Source organism: Colius striatus, chromosome 1, assembly GCF_028858725.1.
Source record: "Colius striatus isolate bColStr4 chromosome 1, bColStr4.1.hap1, whole genome shotgun sequence".
NCBI classification, from domain to species: domain Eukaryota; kingdom Metazoa; phylum Chordata; class Aves; order Coliiformes; family Coliidae; genus Colius; species Colius striatus.
In genome coordinates, this window is record NC_084759.1 from 118130805 (window position 1) to 118148699 (window position 17895).

The 17895-nt window shown below is 39.3% G+C and overlaps 1 protein-coding gene across 1 annotated transcript in view; it reads right to left on the reverse strand.

The window, feature by feature from the left end:
• Positions 1-17322, reverse strand: part of F5 (coagulation factor V) — a 38419-nt gene extending 21097 nt beyond the window's left edge. The window contains exons 1-9 of the mRNA XM_062004840.1: positions 17261-17322; positions 16446-16631; positions 13244-13335; positions 11743-11865; positions 8555-8767; positions 5128-5271; positions 4026-4247; positions 3113-3278; positions 693-870 (exon numbers count right to left, since the gene is read on the reverse strand). Of these exons, the coding sequence (XP_061860824.1) occupies positions 693-870; positions 3113-3278; positions 4026-4247; positions 5128-5271; positions 8555-8767; positions 11743-11865; positions 13244-13335; positions 16446-16606 (1299 nt within the window). The 5' untranslated portion in view covers positions 16607-16631; positions 17261-17322. The remainder of the gene's footprint in view (positions 1-692; positions 871-3112; positions 3279-4025; positions 4248-5127; positions 5272-8554; positions 8768-11742; positions 11866-13243; positions 13336-16445; positions 16632-17260) is intronic.
• Positions 17323-17895: the final 573 nt, after the last annotated feature.

The following is a 17895-nucleotide window of genomic DNA, read 5'->3' on the forward strand; positions in this document are numbered from 1 at the left end:
AAAGTGAGTCTCAGGTTCCAAGATGCAAAGGGGATAAGGAGGAAAAGGCAAAATGTCCTGCCTACTCTTGATGAAACCTGAAAAAAAAAAAAAAGAAACACGCTAAATTCAGACTCACAGAGTTCTGGTGTCATTTAAAGGTCATGAAAATTTGTGATGCATCCTCAGGTGACAACAGAAAGACAAGTAGATGTGACAGGAGCACAAGTTTGTAATGCAAATGCTTGGTAGTTTCATTTCATAATTTCACGAAAGAATAATTAAACTAAGAAAATTGAGTACCATTGTATAAAACAGCCAGAAAAAATAAGACCATAAGGAATGAGGGGCTCATGACATTTGGGCTTACTTCCAAATCCTCCTGGAAGTCCACTTGGGTCTAGGTTTTTTCCATTTTAGACCAACATCAACATATAAATATATCTTACAAAGACTGTAAATTGTGTTTAGAGTATATATGTGAACATAGCGTATTACGACAAAGTGTAAAATAAAGCACAATCACAGAAACTATATAAGGAATGATGAAAAATAAGTTAAACACCTGTCACTTGTGATCATGCCTTTTAATAGGGCCAACATTTATAATACATTTTTTGAGAAAAAAACCTAGATCAAACTACTTCTTTACATCTCTGCTCAACAGAAAATTATGCTATAGTATGATTAATCTCTGAATTTATGTTACTTACTTTGACTTTGTCATTGAGTTGAGCTCTGATGATAGGGCCCAAGATTCCAGTTTCCTTGGGACGAGGATTCTCCAGACGTTTAGTGAAGCTGGCATCAGTATATTGCCTAAAAATAGCCTTTTTATATTTTTTACCTATAAGATTTGAGAAGTTGTCCAAGTGCTGTGATTTATAGTGTCTTAAAAATAAAGGAAAAGACAAATTATCAACAAAACTTGAATAGTGACATCTATTAGAACACAAAATCAGTATTCATGCAACTGGAAGAAATCTCACTACTTGAAAAAAAAAATCCAAATCCTAAACTAACCTAATGCTTTTGACTCCAAATTTTAACCTAAATTAGGTAAGACAAAGCTTGGAACATTATATGTATTTTAGTATCACACATGATCAATAAGTATCAGAGTTTACATTTAATTTAATGGGGTATGCATACAAGAAAGAAACAAATTGAAAAAATAGCTACATTCTCCAGATAAGTTAGCAGAAATCACTGTTCTTCTTTTACAAAGGCATAGTTGAGAATAGAAAAAATAGACAATTTCCTTACAGTAGTAAAGATGTCAGGAGAGACTGGAACGGATAATCTTAATCCTAGTCAAGCACCATACAGTAAGTAGTGTTACACTCAGGTTGAAAAACATTAGACTTGTTAATGCTGAGATCAACACTGGGACAAATACTGGGAAGGAACACAGAGCAGCATGTTTGTCCTGGTCACTTGCAATTCAAAAAAGTTTACTGAAGTGGGATAAACTGTAATTTTGAACAAAAGAGGAAAAAACAGAGCACTGAGGCCATGTAACCACCAGGGAAAGATGTAAGAGTTTGTTCCATGTAATCCAACAGCAAATAAGAAGGAAAACAAAGAAGGAAGAATATTTGAAGAGTTATGTGAACACTATTTTCTAAGGAGGTGTATGAAATGATATCCCCGTACAGGGTAAGTAATTTGTCTTGTTCTTGTTTGTCTTTGTTTAAATCCTTCTTTAAGCTTCTTAAGAACATCAGCTAGTAAAGCCATCAGTACTCTAAAAGTGGGGAACTAAGAGATTGCAAAGTTAACCTTACAGTATGCTGGCAACATTGTATTTCATTTCACAAAATTCCTTCTATTTCCCTAAATTCAACAAAATAGTCCGGTATGCTATTATGACTTTTACTCCATCTACACAGGTTCCATGCAATGGTCATTTATAGAGAGATCTCTCTTTCTCCCTTTCCCAAAATGCTTCATTGTACTGAACTTTTAAAAACCTTTATTCTTCAGAAATATCACAGAATGGCAGGAGTTGGAAAGGAGATCTAAAGATCATCTAGTCCAATCCCCTGCTGAAGCAGGTTCTTTTCAATAAGGTCGTGCAGGAACACATCCAGGTGGGTTTTGAAAACGCCTAGAGAAGGAGACCCCACAACCTCCCTGGGTAGCCTGTGCCAGGGCTCCCTCACCATTACAGTGAAATAGCTTAAGCTTAAGGGGAATTTTTTGTGTTCCAGCTTTTTTTCCCCTAGTCCTGTCACTGGACACTACAGAAAAAAAAAGTGTTGCTCCATCCCATTGACATACATCTTTCAAATACATGAAATATTAATGATGTTTCCCCTTAGCCTCCTCTTCTTGAGGCTGAACTGCCACAGTTCGTCCAGTCCCCTGATCATTTTGGTGGTCTTGTGCTGGACTCTCTGCAGAAGTTCTCCGTCTCTCTTGAGCTGGGGAGCCCAGAAGTGGATAGAGGACTCCAGATGAGGCCTCATCAGGGCAGAGTAGAGGGGGAGCAGAACCTCCCTTGACCTGCTGGCTACACTCTTCTTGATGCATCTCAGGATGCCACTGGCCTTCTTGGCCATGAGGGCACATTGCTGGCTCAAATATTGTCTTCCTCCCTTCCCTTTCCTCTTAAGGATTGTTTATTTCAACTGAATTCACGTTGAGAAGTAATTTAGAAAATAAAAAATGCCCTAAAGGGCACACAAGCCAAAGTCATCTTCATATTTTGGGTTCCTCCTTAGAGGCAAAAGAACGTGTCCACTTTTGGGCTCTATAGCAAAGAAAGTCACTAACACACTGGTAGGATTCCAGTGAAGGGCCATCATGGTGATTAGGGAGCTAAAGCATATGACATAGAAACAATATCTCAGTTTATCCAGTTGTGTGAAAATATGGCTAAGGGATTATCTTATTTTAATCTTCAACTATCAAATCTTCACTGTGAGGTTACAAAGGTGCGCAGAGAAGTTGAAGAGTCCTCATCCTTGGAGACAATGAAAATTCAACTGGATAACTCCTTGGGCAACAGGATTCAATTTCACCATGGGATCCAATTTTGCCATTAGATGCCCAGAGGTCCTCTCCAACCTGAATGATTCTGTGATTTCATGTTAACATTCCATATTATGTTGACAAAGTATTATCTTACCTATCAAGGCTTTCTGGAATATTTGGGGCATAATCCCAAGTAACTTCTTCTGCAGCAATGAAATATTCCCAGTTTTTTACCATAAGACGTTCTTTATAGGAGAGATGACTCTTCTTCATCTCTTTGTCCCCACAGTCTCTTATAGTGAGGTAACCATGCATTCCAGCTAAATGAGACGAAACAATGACATAGTGATTTTCCATTTTATGAACAGTTACCACTTCAACAGCATTTCTCATTTCTTGAGCTAAGGCTGCCAGCAAGTGTTTGTTCAGCTGATTACCATCTTTTCAGGCTTGAACAAGCTGCATCCAGCCAGACTACAGATAGGCTGGAAGGCCTCCAAAGAGCACATGTTAATCAAATAGAACACAGAAGTTCTCTCAGTTAGCCCTTTTTGAAAACACCAGCTGAACAGATAGAAAGCTATTCTTTTTCCCATTTTTTTGTGTTTTGATTTTTCCAAACATGTCTTCCAGCTATTGTGAGAGACATTTCCCTCATTCTTTAAAACAGAAATCTGATCACTGCTGAGAGATATCCACATTCAAATGATGAATAGCAAATATTTTCATCAGATTGATTGTTCCTTGGCCGAAAGTGCTTGGTTTCTCAGGAAACAAGCGATTCCTTACTAATTTTATAACATACTTATCTGAACAGCTTAGATGCTGAAGTACTGATTAAGTGTTGCTCTGTCATCTGTACACAGCAGTAAAGCTGCAGGTAAGAACATCTTTTAGTTCACTGTGTACTTCTCATTCCAATAGAATGCTCTGTTCTCCAGATGGCTTACTGAAACGACAGCCATCTGAAACACCGTAACTACCATTGCAAAACAGTAGAAGCCGTTTGGCACATAAAGTAATAAAGGACAACACTACAGCTGTCTAATAAATAGTTATTTCCTTGCCTTGCAGGTGCTTTTGGACAAGAGAAGATATCAGCCACCTTCCTTCCTGACTCACTGTCATGTTTACTGTGGCTGATGCTCCTCCCACTAGGTTAACAGCAGAAACACGGCGACGGCTTTGCTCCATGGACTGGCCATTGATGTGAATGGAGAAAATTTCTGGCTTGGAACTCATTCCTATCAAATGCCAGCTAATGTTGTCATATGCACAAGCCTCTAAATCTGAAAGAAATGAGAGTAGGGTTCAGAATACGGGCAAATCATGCAAGTTTCCTATGCACATGAGATCTGAAGTGAATCTTTGCTCAAAACATTAAAAACCAAATCTCTGACTCCTGTCATCAGTGCTTGCAACAAGAGAAAGATTCAGAAATTTGTAAATGGAATACTGAGCTGGGGAAGAAGGAAGAAAACCAGTAGCTTCTTTTGGAAAGCTCATCTGTACTTACTTGGAAAAGAAAAAAAAAACATCAGACCCCTTTCTCCTGAAAAAAAACCCCAAACCAAAACAAAAGGCAAGGATTCAGGCTAAAGAATGAGGTTGTACCTACTGCACTACAGTATTCGTTTAAAAAACCCCACCTAAGACAGTCTTTTGTATTTCTGCAATGGACTGTACAGAGATATGAAAGTAGTTCCTCAGGAGAACAAGGTGAAAACATTAGCAACAGAATAGCTTTGTTGTCATCTTCCTAGTCTTTCCACTTCATTGTTTAATTAATTGTAACCGACTTTCCAGTTCCAGGTAGCTCCTCACCTACTATGTTCTATATGCTGTAAAACCAGCAGTTTGCTCAACCACATCACTACCACCCCATCAGCTGAGTAAAATAATGAAAGATTTCTTATACCGTTAAAGTCAGTAATCCTGTTCTTAGAGCAGAACTCCTCTTGAAAGTAATCTTTTTGTTCTTATCAGTGATATGGCATGACTTTTTTCCAGTAGCAGTTTCTCTTTTACAATTCAGATGCTCACAGACATGTTCTAAAAAAGGCCATATCTCATTTCTCCACATCTCTGTTCTCTTTCATCAGAAACACACAAAGCTAATGTTCACTTTCTTTCAATGTTAATTTAATTTCACAGAAGCCTGAACAATACCTGGCAATGTTCCATCAGCATAGCCATTAATTGTGTACTTAAGTGATCCTGATTTTTGCCAACTCTTGCTTTCATCAAATACACCAAACATCAGTACATACTCCTTGTCGAAAAATTTCTGTGACCCATCCTCATTTAGGCTTCCTATGAAGAAGAAACAACAGGTCTTAGTTTGAAGCAGAAGTAAAGCAGTTCTCACATCAATGTAGTGGCATTAACATATATTTAATGAGCTTGCTTCATCTGTTAGCAGGTACTGTCTGAGCCTGACCAAAACAAGACATTATGAATGCTCACAAAGTGATTTTATTTCTCAAAGTACTTTTGGGTTGGGTAACTATGAAATGAAAAGTCTGTAATATCCCAGAGGAGATTTAACAGAATGCGATGAATTGTCCCAGACAATTCTGGCAATGTGTTGGAGAGATCATCTTAACGAGTGGGAGCACCAAACAGTCTTCTGTCCACAATCAGACTCTGGCCTCTCTTTTGAGACTGTGAGGCAAAGAGAACCATGGCTGTCACTTGCAGTGTTAACACTGACTTTTCTAGCAGTGCACTGAGGTCATCAGCTCCTTTGAAAAGCACAAAACCAACCATTCAGCAAGCAACCTTTACATACAAAAGACTACTGTTGAATTGGATCAGATAGGAAACCACCTAGCTGAGTTTGTGATACAGGTCTGATTTTCACCAACAAAGAGAATTCGTCACCCAGAACTGGTGCGATTTTACTGACTCTTTCTGTAGATAGCAAATGGAAGTTTTTGGCATGAACAACTTTCAATACATAATCCATGACTAAAATAAATGTCCCTCTGGACTGCAGGAACCAAAAAATTGGGAGCCTGTAAATTGCTCTACTTATGAAGTGACATGGGCAGTATGTCCTGTTTTTGGCTGTGATAGAGTTAATTTTCTTCCCAGTAGCTGGTACAGCACTGTTTTGGATTTAGTATTAATGTTGATAATACACTGATGTTTTAGTGCTTACTAAGTAGCACTTATCCTATGTGAAGGACTTTTCTGTTTGCCCATGCTCTGCCAAACAAGGAGGTGCAGAAGAAGCTGGTAGGAACTGTGGCCACGACAACGGACTCCAACCAGCCAAAGGGCTATTCCAGACCATAGAACATCATGTCCAGTATATAAATGGGGAGAGCTGGTTGGGAGGGGCAGATCGCTGCTCAGGGTCTGCCTAGGTATGGGTCAACAGATGGTGAACACTTCTTTTCATTACAATTATTTTTCTATTTTATTTAAATTATTAAAACTGTTCTTATCCCAACCCACAGTTTTACTTTTTTTTTCCTGTTCTCCTCCACAACCCACAGCAGGGTGGGGGCAGTAAGAGAGCAGCTGTGTGGTGCTTAGTTGCCAGATGGAGTTAAACCATGACATCATGGAAGCAGTTGCCTTTAATACAATTCTGTTTACTTATGAGAGCCTACAAAGTCCTGTTGTCTGGCACAAAAGAAGTCTCAGATGAACAGAGGAATTTATCTGCTGGTCATGCAAAGAATATTTAGTCAGTTCAACTCAAAAGTCTCTTTTTACAATCTCCCCAGGTCATACCAGCTATGTTGCTCTTAATGAGTCAGACTGTGGTGGGTTTCCCCGGTCAGGAGCCAAGCACCAACATAGACCCTTCAATGCTTTTCTGCTTCCAGTAGGACAGGGGAGAGAATAGGAAGAGCAGAAGTGAGAAAATTTGTAGGTGAAAAAAAGATGGCTTTGTAGGTGAAAGAAACTGGGCAAAAAATCCCAGCAACACAAAGGAAATCACCCATCCCACAAGCAGAATGATGCCCAACGAGTCTCTCAGGTTGGAAAGCCAACAATCCTTATCCCTCCAGACTCTGGCTTCCTCCTCTGTCTCCAGTTTTTATTGCTGAGAATGACATTACAGGGTAGTAAATATCCCTTTGGCCAATTTGGTTCTTTTTTCCAGCTGTATCTTCTCCCAACCTTCTAGCCTGTGACGTGTGAGTAGGAAGAAGCCTTGACATTGTGCCAAGAACTGTTCAACAACTAAAACATGGGTGTATTGTCGACACTATTTAGCCACAAATCCAAAACACAGCACCGCATGAGCTGCTGTGAAGAAACTTAACCTCTGTACCAGCCAGATCAAATACACAGGCATGTTGTGCACCCACCACACATAGTGTCCAGCCAAAGCAATTCTGTTCAGAAATCTTAGAAAAGTTAAGTAGTTAGCTGTTTGTCTTTGCTCTAGCTAGAAACATAAGCTTAAAATTGTCTTGAAGGTAGTGGTCAAACTAATCCATCTCAAACTCATATCCAGCTCAAGCCCACAATATATGCATGAATTTGAGAAGCTTGAGAAGGAAGGAAAGTAATTAATTCCAAAGCATTTGTCTAGATTAACTCCACCAGTATGCCATAAAATGCACAGATACACATGCACATGGGGAAAGAAGACCCCATGAAAATTAGAAAAACAATAATGCTAAAAGCACTAGTTCTCAAAAAAAGTTCAGGAGGAATTTAATACCATTATTCCTTTGAGGTGATATGACTAGGTGTGTTCTGCAGCTAAATGGGTATGAAGCAGTGAGAAGAGTGCCCTTGTACAACCCATATTGAACTAGTTTTATGTTTACTTTCAGGAAAGCTTCAAGGTCCAAGTCCATGTACTCTAAAGTCAATATAAAATGTTTGACTCAAACTGCAGGGAAAGAGGACCGAGCTAAATAGCTCTGAGCTTTCACTAAAAGAAGGATATATAACCTGGAAAAAATAGGATTTAAGAGACCAGTAAGTAGTTTAAATAGCTTACACAGTTGTACAATGTTTCAAATATTCTTCAAATCAGTGGCATATACCTAGCAGCTATTTACAAGATCTACAAGACAGCAGCTCATATTATTGGAGATGCAATTCAATAACTCAAACTGTGATGGTGTGCAAAGTAATTTTTGAAGATTTACAATCTGTTCAAAATTTGGCCATGTTTTCAAAAGACTAACAAAAGACACTCTGCAACTTCAAACCCTTGTTGCAGAAGCGAATGCTACAGCCTCTTGATCAGATAGCCTTTAAAAAGTGTGGGTAAAACAATTATTTCTTGTTTTATTCTCTGGAATGGCTGAACACTTTTGAATTAAACTCTAAAAAAAATATTTATTTCTAAGGAATTTCAAGGTCATATATTTAGCAGTTAAGCAACTGAAAATGCAACTACCACAGGCAAATGTATCTATTAATAATGCACTGTTGATCTGCATGAAAGCTTGCATTTAAAAACTTGAACATCTACAAGAAAGATGTTGAAAACCATTTACTTCACATTGCATATAAAGATGTGAAAAGGAAAACATCTGTTCTCTCATTATCATAGAACCATAACTTTATTACGAAATTATATTATATTACCTTACAGTCGTCTAAAACGTTTTGTTACCTTTCTTGCAGATAAGCAGTGCTCCAATCAGACCAGAGTTAAAATCCATTGCCATGTTTTCATGAGAATAATATGCATAAGTAAGACAAGGAAGGTCATCTTCTCTTGGGCCAACTTCTTCTGTTATATCCCACACATATGTGTAGACCTGGCCTGGAAGTACAGCATCATCTCGTTTTTCTGCAGATGATGTTCTGTCATCATAAAGGGAGCCTGCCAAGAAAAGAGTTGGTAGGGTGGAATGAAGACAAACAGCAATTAAAGCATCCGGAATGTTCAATCAGTTCCGAAAGCTTGGTTTGTTTCTTGCCTATACAGTACTTCATCTTCAAAGAGTGAACTCGTGATACCACTCACATTTTGAAGAGTTACATAGGGGATACTAGGTATTTCACCATCCTCTTTCTTATAGATTAAAGATTTCCTAGAACTGTCATCACTGCCAAAAGGTGGGGCTCTTCAACAGTCTGACTAGGGTTAAGATGGCGTGAAGTTTCAGCCTCTGCTGACTGATACTCTGTGGAGGAATACTACCTACTGATTGTCTCTCACAAAGCCATTGTGCAGGCTATCATTGCTTTGCTGCCTTAGATCTTTTGTGCGCTGCATATTCAGATAGCTGTAATGGCTCCTATCCATGCCTACAATATCCAAAAAATCTGTAATAACAAAGGGGAGCCAAAAGATCACAACTCTAGGTGCAAAAGGTGCATTAATAAGACAGTCAAACTGAATTGCCACTTCTAATAACCTGTTCTGACTCCAGGATATGAGATTGCAAAACTCTTTTTGTACCGACACAATAAACAAAGTTTTGAATAAATTTGCAAACTGCAAGACAGAGCTCTGGCTCAGCATCCAGGCCAGGGCAATCCAAGAAGTGCTGGCAATGGAACTCACTCTGTGCTAGTGCAGACATTTGTCTGTTTATGATCTCTTATGATTATGGACACAGTTTATGATCTCTTTTTGCTAGAGTCATGAGAGTTCCAGAAGCAAAACACCACAAAGATGAGCATGAAGTGCTGAGTTATCAGAACAACATGATCAGCATTGTCAAATGCCTTCACCAATAATCACACAGAATGGTAGGGGTTGGATGGGACCTTTAGGGTCCACCTCCCCTGCCAAAGCAGGTCCCCATAGATCAGGTCACACAGGAATGTGTCCAGACGGGTTTTGAAAACCTCCAAGGAAGGAGACTCCACATCCTCCCTGGGCAGCCTGTTCCTCATCTGAACAGGAAAGAAGGTTTCCTTATGCTTAATTGGAACTTTTTGTGTTTCAGCTTCTTCCCATTATCCCTTGTCCTGTCACTAGATACAACAGAAAAAAAGTGATGCCCCAACCTCCTGACATACACCATGTAGATATTTGTAAATATTAATGAGATACCCCACAGTCTCCTCCAGACTAAACAGTCCCAGTTCCCAAAGCCTTTCCTCAATGAAAGATGCTCCAGTCCCCTGATCATCTTGATGGCCCTGCACTGACCTCTCTCCAGCAGTTCCCTGTCCCTCTTGAGCTGGGGAGCCCAGAACCGGACACGGGATTCCAGATGAGGCCTCACCAGGGCAGAGTAGAGGGGGAGCAGAACCTCCCTCGACCTGCTGGCCACACTCTTCTTGATGCATCTCAGAATGCCATTGGCCTTCTTGGCCATGAGGGCACATTGCTGGCACATGTTTAGTTTGCTGTCAACCAGGACTCCTGGGTCTCTCTCTGCAGAGCTGCTCTCCAGCAGGTCAATCCCCAGACTGTCCTGGTGCCTGGGGTTGTTTCTTCCCAGGTGCAGGACTCTGCATTTGTCCTTGTTAAACCTCATGAGGTTCCTCTCTGCCCACTCTCAAGTTGGTTGAGATCCTGCTGAATGGCAGCACAGCCTTCTGGGGAATCAACCAGTCCTCCCAGTTTAGTGTCATCAGCAAACTTGCTGAGGGTACCCTCAGTCCCCTCATCCAGGTCATTGATGAAGATGTTGAACAAGACTGGCTCCAGAACTGATCCCTGTGGAACTCCACCGGCTACAGGCCTCCAATTTTATTCTATGCCATCAATTACCACCCTCTAGGCTCTGTCATTCAGCCAGCTCTCGATCCACCTCACCGTCAACTCATCCAGCCCACAATGCCTGAGCTTTCTAAGAGGATGTTATGGGAGACAGTGTCAAAAGCCTTGCTGAAGTCAAGGTAGATGACATCCGCTGCTTTCCCCTCCAGCCGGTTATGCCCTCATAAAAGGCTATCAGGTTGGTCAAGCAGGATGTGCCCTTGGTAAATCCATTTTGACTCCCCCTGATAACCATTATTTCCTTCATATGTTCAGTGACTACTTTCAGGATGAGTTGTTCCATCACCTTTCCAGGGATGGAGGTGAGGCTGACCGGCCTGTAGTTTCCTGGGTCATCCTTCCTGCCCTTTTTGAAGACGGTATTGACGTTGGCCTTTCTTCAGTCCTCAGGCCTCTCATATGTACTCCATGAATGTTCATAAACGATGGAGAGCATTACTATGAGGATTAAGCTTGCCCAACAAGTCTTTAACCTCTTCCTTATCCACCCAGGGCAAGTCCTCTGTTTTCCAGACCATCCTCCTATCCTTGCTGGACTGGGCTTCCTGAGGGCTGGCCTTGGCTGTAAAGACCGAAGCAAAGAAGGTATTCAGTAGTTCAACCTTCTCTGCATCCTCTGTCAGCAGGGCACTCTCCGTGTTCAGTGGTAGGCCCACATTCTCCCTACTCTTCCTTTTGCTGCTGATGTACCTGAAAAAGTCTTCCTTGTTTTCCTTTACTTTCCTGGCCAGTTTTAACTTCCTAGTTGCACTCCTGCATGCAATAATGCCTTGATATATGCTATTGTAAGGCACTTGGAAAAGTCTTTTTAGACCTATATTTAAGAGTTTATATGCCCTAAAGTAGAATAGTTTGCAATTACATGGGGTTCTACTTGGTGACTTCCAGAGGTGATTTCCAACCTCAACTACTTTGTGATTCTGTGAAACAGGCAGCTGATAAAGCAACTGTGCATGTCAGATGACACTCATCTTCCTAGTGTTAATGCTGATCAACAAGCAAGTAGTTAACAATGGGTGTTTTACACATGTCCTCAAATGTTGGTCTGGGCCTCTCTCAATATTTCATGCAGTAGTCTACAAATAAATGAACATAACATGGAGTTTTATGGTATTTACCTTCTGCAGTTTTGCTGTAAACTATGCCTTGGGGATGAATGCTGACTGGCTTGTCAGCCATGTTCTTAAGGTGAACTACTAAAGTATCTCCCACTTCAGCACGCAGAGTTGGTCCCAGAATTCCTGTAGTTATGAGACAGAGAGAGGGGAGAAAATGTAAGCAAAGCAGTATGCTTAGTGAAACAGAGTTCTCTTCTCCCATTAGGGAACATAAGGTACAAGTTGCAAAATTAATACAGGCAGAGAATGTATTAAGATTGCAATGAAGATCTACCTGTAAAAAGGCACATGGGGATGTATAATCTGCAGCTCATAGTCAGGAATGTTATAAATTACATATCTGGCAACTAGCACTTAAAAATCACAGAAAAATTATTGATTATAAAAACCAATTTTCAAACACTGAACATTTATCAAAAAGTTCATGTTGAGGTTCATTGGGAATTTTTAGGAATCCTTCACATACAATTTAATTAAATAGTATTAGAATGGCAGATATTTTTTGAAGTTCAAGATTTCAGAGAAAGGCATTCAAGCACATGTATTTCAATAGCACTCTCAATGCCAGAAGTCACAGAACAAAAAAGATCTTTCAGTCCGTAAATGTTCTCTGTAGAAATAATCAGTTCCATGCCGCAAATTGCTTGAGGCATACCTGTAAAAAGTTTTAAGAGGGGTTTGTAGCCCTAATCCCCACGTTGCAAAAATAAGCAATGGAAGAAACCTGCTAAGACAATCTTTGGCTTGCTAACCTCTTTCCTTATAAACTCTTTTGTACATTTCTTTCTGTGAAAAGAAAAAAGCGGTTTCAGAAAACACAGGAGAACAAGAAAAATTGGAAGGAATCAGATCATAGACTAGATCTTTCAGGGCAATTTATAACAATTTCATATTACCAACCTCATACATATTTACTTTGAAATCTAAATCTGAACATTCAACATCTGAAGGTATTTTACCTTTTAATATGAAGTGCAAACAGATTCTATAAGTACTTGCACAAGTATCAGAACACAAGTATCATACTTATGTATGGCCTAAGTAAAAAAATTGCCTCCATCCATTTCAAGCACCTTCAGGCAGCATCAGACATAAAGGCAAGGGGACACCTTTCACAACCAACCTCATACTTTTTATTTTCCTTTCCACTGATCCATCATAAACATATTGAGCCTCAGGCCTTAAGTTCCTCTTGTGTATGTTTACAGTTTCACCACTGTGACTGTGCTGTACATGCCTAAATATGTATGAGAAGTCTCATCAGAAGCTGAAAAAGGGAACAACTTGGTACCATAAACCTAATTTGCAGATAGCACTGAGCCCCAGACTACCTATGGCCTTGAAAACCTAGTTAGTTCACTGTAGTGCACCACATCCTTTGTGCCTATTAGGTTTATGTGTAAAACAATGAACACAAAAATACAAGCTTACTACTTGGCTTGTTGCTGGCTTTATAACAAGGAACACATAAAACCAGTCAGAACATTTCCTTCTCATTTACCTGCAAATATATTTGCTGGCTTTTCTCTTTTAAAATCCACTTCATATTCTCTGTAAGAAATTTTCTTAAACACAGGATCCGAATGTTCCAATCTGAAACCAAGAGTTACAAAAAAAAAAGAAAAATAATAAAAGGACAAAGATTCCCAGAGATGCTATTGCTGTTTAAAAGGTATCTCAGAAAACAAATCCTCGAATTATATTTAATCTGTTGCATATTTTGCTGAAGGCAAGGCGCACAGTCCAACCCTGTGGTGTCTTTCCCTCTCCCTCTTAATTGAATCTATGATGCTCTTGAGCTAGGCTGTTTCATGTTAGACATTCAATTACAGTACCTAGCATAGTTTGCTCCTTATTTTGCTGTTGGTTTCTATAGGTCCTTTTGATTCTGGGATGAAGAATCCCTTGTTTTGTCCACTAAGACACAAAGGAAGATGTCCTCACCGTAGTAAACCTAGAAAGTATCTGACAAAACACAGTGAAAGAAACCTGAATGTCTCTTTCTTCAGCCCCATGCTTGAACTTAAAGACTCATCATGAGGATTCTACAACAGCTTTAACAGTAAGCTCCCGTAGCAGCACTGACTTTGGAGGTAACAGAACCGTTCCCTGACAATAACTAAAGATCTCGCAGCAAGTCAGAAAATTACTTTCTGAGAAACATTGTAAGTGTCCTTAGATGTGGTATGTAAATGATTCCAGTACCTAGCAGATCACATAATGTTTTCTTAGAAAACATCTTAGAAAACTGAAATCCTTAGAAAACGAGCAAAAGGACACCAGCATACAGCACTTATGGGACAGAAACAATGATAAGCAGAAGATTGGAGGGACAATAGCCCGTGTATAATTTCAGATTTACTGGTTGATTTCTTACAGTCTATATGATGTCAGGATCCAACAGTAATTCACCTTGTGTTTATTTTTTGTAATGCCCTTCCAGACATGTTTCATAGTGGAGAGCTGATGGGCTGCTCCAGCACAGAGAGGCTGGGCAGAGGTAACAGTGAGCTCGCTTCAGTGGCATCCAAGGCCCATAAGGGGGAGATCTTTTGTAGAGATCCTTTGTAAATCCCTCACTAAGCTCTCTCATAGCAGAAGCGTGAGGCAGAAGCAGTTCATGTTACAATTAATTCCCTTCTCTTTGAAGTCACTGCTAAAATTTTGTTTAACTCTTTAAGCAGAAAGATCCAATCCATAACACTGATTGACAAACTGCTGCCTTAATGTTCAACAGAATATGCACATAAAACCATGAGGTGAAAGAGGAAATTTATCAATGCCTAATTGTATAGCTAGAAGGAACAAAATTACTAACTTAAGTAGTTAGCTTACTAACACTTCAGCAACCTCAAACTGCACAAGCAAGTTACACGACTTTCAGGAATGGCAGCAACAGCACTGAATGCACAGATAATGCATTTTCATTTTGCTTTGAAGTGTCTCATAAATATCACTTCTACATGGTAGCAAAGAAAACTCTCCAAAGATGACTGGCACTCAGACAAGTTTTTTTGTTTTTTTTTTTTCTTTTCTACTCTGTGTGATTGGAAAATTAAGGAAAGAGTTCAGAAAGAATTCATTTTCTTTTCAGCCTTTCTTCAGTTACTTAAATCCAACAGCAGCAAAGTATCGGGTTCTCAAACTGTATTTAGACATCCAGCTCCTACTGAAATCACAGCAAGTTCCATACCTAAATGACTTTGGGATCCAGGCCATCAGCTCTTCCTCAGTGAGGATCTTTGTATTGGTTTCTATGCTTTTTGAATTAAATTTCTAGAAGCTCTACAAAGCTCATCAGACCCATTTGGGATGTGACTTGCTCTAAATATTTACACGAGATATCTAAATATGCACTGTGTAGAAGAAAATTCCTAGCTAATCACAGAGTATTTCACTTGAGGTTTGAGGCAGTCTTGTGGGTCTCTACTGCATGAAAACAATCAGCTCAAAATGTGACGTTTAAGAAAACAGCAGTGATGCTTATATTGATGTATCCAGTGCAGATGAGAATGAAGCTCTACTAAATTCACATGCCTGGGTCAATACTTATATGGCATCTGGCTTCATATTCCTACAACTAAATCTTATTTTCTTCTGTCTCGACAGTTTGACCTTATGTTTATACCAATTGTATTAAATATCCAAGAGGAGTTTTAGAAATCATAGGAACTTTGTTTTAATTAAGTCTTGGAAAAGGAATAGTTAGAAGCTCTAAATTTGAAGTGGAAACATCCTTTCTATAACATCCAGAAATGCAACAGATATTTAAAAATAAAATCACAAATTAAACAAAAATAAAGGTAATAAGTCATTCACCAATATTAAAAAAATGAAGTAATATCTAAACACACCTTTTAATGTAGTAGAACAAGTAATTTGTACCGTTTCATGCTACTTAAACAAATAAAAGCCATGTACAATGACTACAGTGAGTACAGCTTAAGAATGCAGCCTAATTTAAACAGAATTCTAAATTACATGCAAGTTTTGTCATTTATAGCATTGCACTTGCAGTGTTTATAATCCTAAGGATAATAGTGATAACACAAATAAGACATTTTATATGCCTGACTGGCACATGCATGTAGGCTGGCCACTCCGGAAAAAATATAGAAGCTGTATTTTCACTCAATGAAGTACAGCAATGCTTGATCCTACAGCATTTACACAGCAGAACTCAGGATGGACATTTCAGAAAAGCTACTGAACAACTCAGAAACAACATAGCTAGTTCCAAAGTTCATCAGGCTCTGGTTTAAGTGAAAGTGATAGTATCTAAATTGGAACATATTTATTTATTCATTCCTTCAGCAAATTCTAAAGTCTGAAAGCTTTTGAAATTTTAGCAAGCCATAGCTTAACTCAACATTGCTTAAAATCCCTAAACCTACAATAATTACATTTAAAAACACCAACCACCACATCCAGAAGATGATAAAAGCAAACCCTAGAACATATTTAACAGAAGTGCTCTAAAACAAAAAATAATCCTATCCCATAATGAAGTAAATAAAAAGGAATTTTTAATACTTCACTGGCTCCAGTTCAGATCATACTGTTTAAAATCACACAAGATCCTCTGAAGTCAACCGATCAGACTCTGAGGTTGTCCACTAAAATTCCACAGGACATGGAAATATAAAACACTTTCAGTCACAAGAGAGGACTAGTTTCATCCTTCTCGTCTTGTACTTTGTTACCTGGACTTTTCCTCAGATTCCGGTTTGTAGGTCCAGCTAGTGATCTGAGCAGCTATGTAATGCTCCCTGACCTTCACAGCTTCCACCACATGCTTCTCTGAGTCTGGCCACCATGAACCAAGAAGCAGCAAGAGAAGAAGACGCATGCAGTGGAGTGTCATGGTACAGATCCCCGTTGATGCTGCTCTGGAAGACAAGGCAGAAGCCGCTGCTTTTATTGCTGTTGCTGCTTCTAACTTCCCCTCAGAAATGAAATAATTGTGATGCAAGAGGGTAACAGCATTTGCCTACGTTCAGGTCATTGCTCTTCACCTCCTCCTCCCCTTATTGACTGGGATCCAACAGAGATAAAAAACTGTTTAAACTACCTTCCTTCCCCTCCTCCACATCATCTTCAGTGAGAGACAAGCACCAAGGAGAAGCAGCTTCAGCCTCACTGCAGACTGCAGTTGGGTTATTGTCTACTGAAGCAGCAGGGTATCAGAGGCAGAAAACAATTATTCAGGTCACTTACAATTACAGGATATTTGAGTTGTGTGATTAGGAGGAAAGGGGGGCATATTTTCTGCCTTCCCAGAAAAGGAGAAATCCAGCATATGGCTGGCACTGATGGAAATTTCCCAGTTAGGTGCTACATCTCCCAAGAAATCATTACCAGTTAGAAAAATGCTGAAGGATTAAGGTGTGGGAAATAGAAGTGAATGCAGAACTAAATCTGCTTCAGATTACCATATACTGTATACTCATAACCAAGTCAGTAACCTTTCCAAATATGTGGTCAGCTTCAGTTTAATTTCCACTACACTCTCAAGTACCTCAGGTAATGGATAACAAATGGGCTTCTCAGTGGCGGACTGAAGACTCGCTCACAGTCAGAATCCTTCTAATCTACTCTTGATTAGGATCTGTCCACATTTATCTAAAGAAAAATGACTGGTGATTAGCTTATCGAAAGGTATTTTACTACTCTCAACTATATCACCAAAAATGTTTCTTTGCTTTTGCCAGTGCTGAGAAATTTTGTCAAAACAACAAGGAAATTGTTGGGTGTTTCCTGTACACTGGGATTACTGGAAAAAGAAAAATCACTATCAATTTTTTTTCCCATGGATAGAAGATCACAACAGCTTTTTCAATAACGTTTTTCTGATGTTTTAATGAACAAAAAAAATCATCTAAAACCCCCAAACAGAAATAATCCACTCCAGGTCAGTATTTCTTCGGTGTACTTCAAAAGAAAACCCAATCAACTGTAGGTTTGATTGATATTGTTTGAACAATAGATTCAATAGCAGAATGGTCTAACAGGTAGCCTGGTTAATTCTATCCCAACTGCATGGTATCATATGGCCTTAGAAGAGACAGGGAAGATGATTGGGAAAAAACTGATAAAGGCCAATAGCTAAATGCTCCCCACTAAAGTTCAGGATAGTTTGGTGCCTATACCTTA